The 8,084-nt window shown below is 51.7% G+C and overlaps 1 protein-coding gene across 1 annotated transcript in view; it reads left to right on the top strand.

The window, feature by feature from the left end:
* Nucleotides 1–695: 695 nt before the first annotated feature.
* Nucleotides 696–8,084, top strand: part of LOC135522074 (Wilms tumor protein 1-interacting protein-like) — a 40,530-nt gene continuing 33,141 nt past the window's right edge. The window contains exon 1 of the mRNA XM_064947996.1: nucleotides 696–2,782. Coding sequence (XP_064804068.1) covers nucleotides 1,423–2,782 — 1,360 coding nt within the window. The 5' untranslated portion in view covers nucleotides 696–1,422. The remainder of the gene's footprint in view (nucleotides 2,783–8,084) is intronic.

Here is an 8,084-nt window from a genome sequence, read left to right as displayed (position 1 = left end):
ACCCTGGGTCGGGACCTGGAACACTATAGAGTGGGTGGTATAATCGGGCACAGCGACAATGCTCTGGTTTCTTGGAGCCTCTGGGCTCATGCACGTGGTTAGAGGGGAATGAGTGACATCATACATCCACGACAGTAGAGCGGACAGAGTATAGTCTTCAGTAATTATTAACCAATATGCCATGGTTTTCCCTACCATTGAATAAGCAGGGTGGGCGGTCTGCCCTGTTCTGCTCTGGACTACCTGAAAAAACTGGAACACTTGACACTTTTTTTTTTTACTTAAACAAGATGTGAACATGTCAAAGTAGCCTATACACATCTGTCAGCACATCATATGAACTTGAGTCATCTGAATGTATAAATCCACATTAACCATATGTGGCCAATTTTTTTTTGTGACTAATTTTGACTGCAAATCACACGTTGTAGCCCTACATGATTCCTTAGCTATTACACTGTTGATTCATAATGAACTTTAATTCAGTTGGTTCTGCACCAACAAGGTAGCCAAAGAGATTGTGGGTATAAAGTAAGTATATCAATAAACAATGTGTGATAAAAAAGAAAGAAAGAAAGAACATAGCCTAAAGGTAAATGTTTGTTATGCTATGTGCCTTGAATTATCTGGGGGTCCGGATATCGTGACTCAAAATCTACCCCAGAATGAAGTGAACACTGCGCCTTTAAAAACAAACAGCGCTCCCTAATCCCACGGTCGACTCCACACTATCCACATTCGGACCAAGAGGTTTGCTTTAGTTCAGTATATTTTGCCGTACGCACTTGTAATAACTGTTCAATTACAGGCGAGCTAAATTAGCGTTGTGATAGGACCCCATTGGAATTTGTTTAGCAACTTGCGGGACAAGTTTGGAACGCATGCACTCGCTACAAAGTTGCAAACAACGTTTTTTTAATGGATGCTTCGGCTGTGAAGTTCGGAAAGGGGGCGCAGGCTGGGGTCGTAGGCTATCTGATCTGACTTTATAAACAGACAGTATCCTGTTGCGAGCAGAGTCAGCTGGCTCACGGAGGAGAGGACGGAGCTTCTTCTCGCTATTATTCGGATCTTTGTCCATTCCAGAGTAGGCCTAGGCATAATTGCTTCCGCGGGATAGCTAAACACATTACGGGAGAAACTGTAATTCAACTTCAGGTCGGGATCTTCACGTCAGAATACCGCTTGACAGTGCTCTGTCTCCGCTGCCTGGACTGGACAGAAGCCTGGTAATCTTTTACTTGGAGAGTGACGAGAGTTTGGATTTAATCCTTTCGTTTCAATTGTTTACTGTGTTTAACATTGTTTTTATTGGCTAGCCTACTTTTTATTTTATTTTGGACAGAACGTTTTTTTGTGACAGTTGTGGCTCGAATCTTAAATCAGATCATAGTTTATACACATTTTGTAATTCACTTCAAGATGGATAAATACGACGATTTGGATCTTGAGGCAAGTAAATTTTTAGAAGACCTCAATATGTATGAGGCATCTAGGGACGGGTTGTTCCGAATGAAGAGGGATGCAGGGAACAACTCCGACTTTGAAGAAACCAGGAGGGTTTTTGCCTCCAAAATGACAAAAATCCACATACAGAAACAGCAAGAGGAAATAGCCAAAAACAATTTGGCAGTGAGAATGAACGGGGGTCACAACAGAGCGGCAGACAGCACGTTTTACACCAAAGACAGGCCGCCTATCAATAGCTACAGACAGGCAGGAGAAGCTGCGGCCAAGCCTCCCATACTGTCTGGCCCTTTGCCAGGCACCGCCAGTGCGGCGAGTCAGTACGCGCCCTATGACGCTCTGAAACACCATTCACCCAGTCAACAGCCATACAGCTACGGAAACAATTACGATAACAAGGACCGTTTTGAGCCGCATTCTTACCACCACACCTTGAGTCCCAACAGCCCAGGGAATGCACCCACACATGCTTCTGGTCACCCTGCCATTCCCTCTGTCACTTGGGCCTCTTACTCTTCCAGCCCTGGTGGATCATCAAGGCTTATGTGCAGCCCACCTCAGCAGCCCCCACACCACTCACCATCTCCCTCCTTCTCCGACAGCCTACCATCTCCGAGCCCCACTAGACTGCACCAGAGCAAGGCTGCCACTCTACTAGTGCGACAGAGACCCCCCATGGTGGCTGGGGCTGCAGCAGACTGGATGCGGAGCTTGGGGAATCCAGAGCTGATTGCACCGCTCCCTCTGAGTGCCTTCACTGGCGGAGCTGACCTGTACCAGCATCTGTCTCCACAACCTGCCCCTGTTACACAGCCAACAGGCCCTTACTCAGCAGCACCCTCCATGGCCCAAAGACCAAACGCCAACCAGGGAAATCTACGCCAGAACGGGCTCTCTCAGAGTGCTGTGGCTCTCACTCCCAGCCCCACCCCTGCTCAAGGGGCTGTCCCAGCCCCACCTGTACACCCATCTGAGACAGCCCAGCCCAAAGCTACTACTGGAGCTTACTTCCCTGCCTCTGCCTCTCCCTCTGGAACCAGTGTCTCTAGAAGCTTTGGCCAGGGTCAAGGTATAGGCCAGGCCCAGGGCAGGCAAGTGGCCATGGGGGTGGATGTGCCCTCTGGCCTAGACAGCCAGCTGTCCTCTGGTGGTGAGGCTTGCCAGCTCCAACACCAGCCCCAGTCTCTCAAACTGCCCTGCCAGACTCTCCATGTCCAGCCGGAGCAGGGGCCGTCTGCCGCCGAGATCAAATTAGAAGCCCTGACCAAGCGTCTGGAGAAGGAGATGGACGCCCAGCCAAAGGCAGACTACTTCGGTAAGCTTAGTTTGACATTTTGATTGACCTGGTGTCTCTCTTTAATCAAATTCAAAATTTCTCTGTGTGGGTCACAGTGCGAAAATGGCCCACTGTTCAAAACTTTTCACCTCATTCATTTAACCTTGTCTTTGTGTATGTGTGTGTATGTGTTGATTTGCTCATGCCAGATCAAGTGGAATAGTTGTGAGGGCATCCTAGAGGTAATTCTGTCTGTGTATGTTTATGATCATCATGGCAGATACTGTTGTTCAGTGTTGAACTCGACAGAGACAGACAGACAGACAGACAGACAGACAGACAGACAGACAGACAGACAGACAGACAGCGTTTAGCCCGAGGCCTTTCTTCTATTCTCTTCTCCGTCTTTTAGATTAGATTGAATAATTGTCTAATTTGTTTCTTCTCATTCTCCTTAAATCCTCCCGTCTGTGTATGTCACTGACTGCCACCAGCCCACCTACCTCTCAGTAATAATACACGTTTTAGTAGTTCCAGGCTCAGCCCAGGGCCAACCAGGAGAAGGTTGTCTTCTCCTCTCAGCTGTAATAAGCTTGGTGGATTAAGTGGAGGACACATCAATAACAAAATTCATTAGTAACAGAATGCAGGCTGCTTTTTGTTAGATCAGCGCTGCGCTTTCGTCATTGTCTGTAAAACATCTATACTCTCCCCGATCACATCCGTTCTCTCCCCGATCACATCCATTCTCTCCCCGATCATATCCGTGCTCTCCCCTATCACATCCGTTCTCTCCCCGATCACATCCGTTCTCTCCCCGATCACATCCGTTCTCTCCCCGATAACATCCGTTCTATCCCCGATAACATCTGTTCTCTCCCCGATAACATCCGTTCCCTCCCCCCGATCACATCTGTTCTCTCCCCGATCACATCCGTTCTCTCCCCAATCACATCCATTCTCTCCCCGATAACATTCGTTCTCTCCCCGATAACATCCGTTCCCTCCCCACCGATCACATCCGTTCTCTCCCCGATCACATCCGTTCTCTCCCCGATAACATCTGTTCTCCCCCCGATCACATCCGTTCTCTCCCCGATAACATCCTTTCTCTCCCCGATAACATCCGTTCCCTCCCCCCGATCACATCCGTTCTCTCCCCGATAACATCCGTTCTCTCCCCGATAACATCCGTTCCCTCTCCCCGATCCCATCCGTTCTCTCCCCGATAACATCCGTTCCCTCCCCCGATCACATCCGTTCTCTCCCCCCGATAACATCCGTTCTTCCCCCCGATCACATCCGTTCTCTCCCGATCACATCCGTTCTCTCCCCGATAACATCCGTTCTCTCCCCCGATAACATCCGTTCTCTCCCCCCCATAACATCCGTTCCCTCCCCCCCGATAACATCAGTTCCCTCCGCCCCCAATCTCATCCGTTCTCTCCCCGATCACATTCGTTCCCTCCCCGATCACATTCCATCCGATCCGATCACATCCGTTCTCCCGATCACATCCGTTCCCCCCGATCACATCCGTTCTCTCCCCGATCACATCCGTTCTCTCCCCGATCATCCGTTCCCTCCCCCCGTTCTCCCCCCGATCACATCCCCCCGATCACATCTTTCTCCCCCGATCACATCCGTTCCCTCCCCCCCGATCACATCCGTTCCACCCCCGATCACATCCGTTCCCTCCTCCCCGATAACATCCGTTCCCTCCCCCCGATCATATCCGTTCTCTCCCCGATCATATCCGTTCTCTCCCCGATCACATCCGTTCTCTCCCCGATCACATCCCTTCTCTCCCCGATCACATCCGTTCCCTCCCCCCGATCACATCCATTCCCTCTCCCCGATCACATCCGTTCCCTCCCCCCGATCACATCCGTTCTCTCCCCCCGATCACATCCATTCTCTCCCCGATCACATCCGTTCCCTCCCCCCCGATCACATCCGTTCCACCCCCGATCCATCCCCCCGATCACATCCGTTCCTCCCCCCCCGATCACATCTGTTCCCTCCCCGATCACATCCGTTCACATCCTCCCCCCGATCATCATCATCCGTTCCTCCCCCCCGATCACATCCGTTCCCTCCTCCCCGATAACATCCGTTCCCTCCCCGATCCGATCCGTATCCGTTCTCCCCGATCACATCCGTTCCTCTCCCCGATCACATCCCCGATCACATCCTCTCCCCGATAACATCCGTTCCCTCCCCCCGATCACATCCGTTCCACCCCGATCACATCCGTCACATCCCTCCTCCCCGATCACACATCCGTTCTCTCCCCGATCACATCCCCCGATCATCCGTTCCCTATCCGTTCTCTCCCCGATCATATCCGATCACATCCGTTCTCCCCCCGATCACATCCGATTCTCTCCCCGATCACATCCGTTCCTCCCCATCATCCGTTCTCTCCCCCGATCACATCCGTTCCTCTCCCCCCGATCACATCCATTCTCTCCCCGATCACATCCGTTCCCTCCCCCCGATCACATCCGTTCCCCCCGATCACATCCGTTCCCTCCCCGATAACATCCGTTCCTCTCCCCGATCATCCATTCCCCCCGATCACATCCATTCTCTCCCGATCACATCCGTTCCTTCCCCGATCACATCCGCTTCTCTCCCCCGATCACCTCCCCGATCACATCCATCCGATCACATCCGTTCTCCCCCCGATCACATCCATCCATTCTCCCGATAACCCCCCCACATCCGTTCCCTCCCCCCCCGATCACATCCGTTCCATCCTCCCCCCGATCACATCCGTTCCCTCCCCGATAACATCCGTTCCTCTCCCCGATATCACATCCATTCCCCTCCCCGATCACATCCGATCACATCCCCTCCCCCGATCACATCCGTCTCATCTCTCCCCGATCACATCCATTCTCTCCCCCCGATCACATCCGTTCCCCTCCCCGATCACATCCGATAACATCCGTTCCCTCCCCCCCGATCACATCCGTTCCCTCCCCCGATCACATCCGTCTCCCCGATCACATCCGTTCTCCCCCCGATTCCCGATAACATCTGTTCTCCCCCCGATCACATCCGTTCCCTCCCCCGATAACATCCGTTCCCTCCCCGATCACATCTATTCTCTCCCCGATAACATCCGTTCCCTCCCCCCGATCACATCCGTTCTCCCCGATAACATCCGTTTCCCACTCCCCGATAACATCCGTTCTCCTCCCCCATCCATCATCACATCCATCCGATCACATCCGTTCTCTCCCCGATAACATCCGTTCCCTCCTCCCCGATAACATCCGTTCCCTCCCCCCGATCATTCCCTCTCCCCATCCGTTCCTCCCCCGATCCTCCCCCGATCACATCGTTCTCCCCGTTCTCTCCCCGATAACATCCGTTCTTCCCCCCGATCACATCCGTTCTCTCCCCGATCACATCCGTTCTCTCCCCGATAACATCCGTTCTCTCCCCCCCTATAACATCCGTTCCCTCCGCCCCCAATCTCATCCGATAACATTCTCTCGTTCCCCCGATCACATCCGTTCCCTAACATCCCCCGATCACATCCGTTCTCTCCCGATCACATCCGTTCTCTCCCATCCGATAACATCCGTTCTAACATCCCCCGATCACATCCGTTCTCTCTCCGATCACATCCGTTCTCTCCCCCGATAACATCCGTTCTTCCCGATAACATCCCCCGATCACATCCGATCACATCCCTCCCCCCGATCACATCCGTTCCCTTCCCCTGATCACATCCGTTCTCTCCCCGATCACATCCATTCTCTTGTCATGTGTTTGGCTGTTTGACTCAGTTTTTCCAAATAATATCACATGGCCGAGCACAGACCCAGGCTTGCACATTCTTGCTCTAAACCGCCATGTGCAATCACGCACACACACATGCATCCATATACGCACACAGGCACACACCCACCTTTTGTACGCAGCCACAGTCTGGGGAATACAGACAATGACAACTGAATAACAGCACCTGTTAGTGTTTTTCCATGTAGCCTGTAGCTGCCCTAGGATACATGACATCAGTCTGTTGTTTAGTTTAAGTACAGATGAATATATAACTGGTTCCGAGTAAATTTACACTCTTCCCTTTTAATGCAGAAATAACTATTGAATATAACATTTGTGCCCAATGTGTGCAACAGGACAAGTGGAAGTGAAAGAGCATGTTTGGTGGGGCTGATCAACAGATGAGAAAAGCATTGAGGAAGAAAGAAAGAGGAAAAGGAGAGAGTGAGAGAGAAAGAGGTAGGGCAGGAGGAGAAAAAGAGGTAGGGCAGGAGGAGAAAAAGAGGTAGGGCAGGAGGAGAAGAGAGAAAGAGGTAGGGCAGGAGGAGAGAAAGAGGTAGGGCAGGAGGAGAAGAGAGCAAGAGGTAGGGCAGGAGGAGAAGAGAGAAAGAGGTAGGGCAGGAGGAGAAAAAGAGGTAGGGCAGGAGGAGAAGAGAGAAAGAGGTAGGGCATGAGGAGAAAAAGAGGTAGGGCATGAGGAGAAAAAGAGGTAGGGCAGGAGGAGAAAAAGAGGTAGGGCATGAGGAGAAAAAGAGGTAGGGCAGGAGGAGAAGAGAGGAAGAGGTAGGGCAGGAGGAGAAGAGAGAAAGAGGTAGGGCAGGAGGAGAAGAGAGAAAGAGGTAGGGCAGGAGGAGAAAAAGAGGTAGGGCAGGAGGAGAAGAGAGAAAGAGGTAGGGCAGGAGGAGTAAAAAGAGGTAGCGCAGGAGGAGAAGAGAGAAAGAGGTAGGGCAGGAGGAGAAAAAAAGGTATGGCAGGAGGAGAAGTGAAAAAGAGGTAGGGCAGGAGGAGAAAAAGAGTTAGCGCAGGACGAGAAGAGAGAAAGAGGTAGGGCAGAAGGAGAAAAAGAGGTAGGGCAGGAGGAGAAGAGAGAAAGAGGTAGGGCAGAAGGAGAAAAAGAGGTAGGGCAGGAGGAGAAGAGAGAAAGAAGTAGGGCAGGAGGAGAAGAGAGAAAGAGGTAGGGCAGGAGGAGAAAAAGAGGTAGGGCAGGAGGAGAAGAGAGAAAGAGGTAGGGCAGAAGAAGAAAAAGAGGTAGGGCAGGAGGAGAAGAGAGAAAGAAGTAGGGCAGGAGGAGAAGAGAGAAAGAGGTAGGGCAGGAGGAGAAAAATAGGTAGCGCAGGAGGAGAAGAGAGAAAGAGGTAGGGCAGGAGGAGAAAAAGAGGTAGGGCAGGAGGAGAAAAAGAGGTAGGGCAGGAGGACAAGAGAGAAAGAGGTAGCGCAGGAGGAGAAGAGAGAAAGAGGTAGGGCAGGAGGAGAAAAAGAGGTAGGGCAGGAGGAGAAGAGAGAAAGAGGTAGGGCAGAAGAAGAAAAAGAGGTAGGGCAGGAG

This window comes from Oncorhynchus masou, chromosome 30, assembly GCF_036934945.1.
Source record: "Oncorhynchus masou masou isolate Uvic2021 chromosome 30, UVic_Omas_1.1, whole genome shotgun sequence".
NCBI lineage: Eukaryota > Metazoa > Chordata > Actinopteri > Salmoniformes > Salmonidae > Oncorhynchus > Oncorhynchus masou.
The sequence above is the reverse complement of the archived record's forward strand: the minus strand, read 5'-3'. Positions and strand labels throughout refer to the sequence as shown.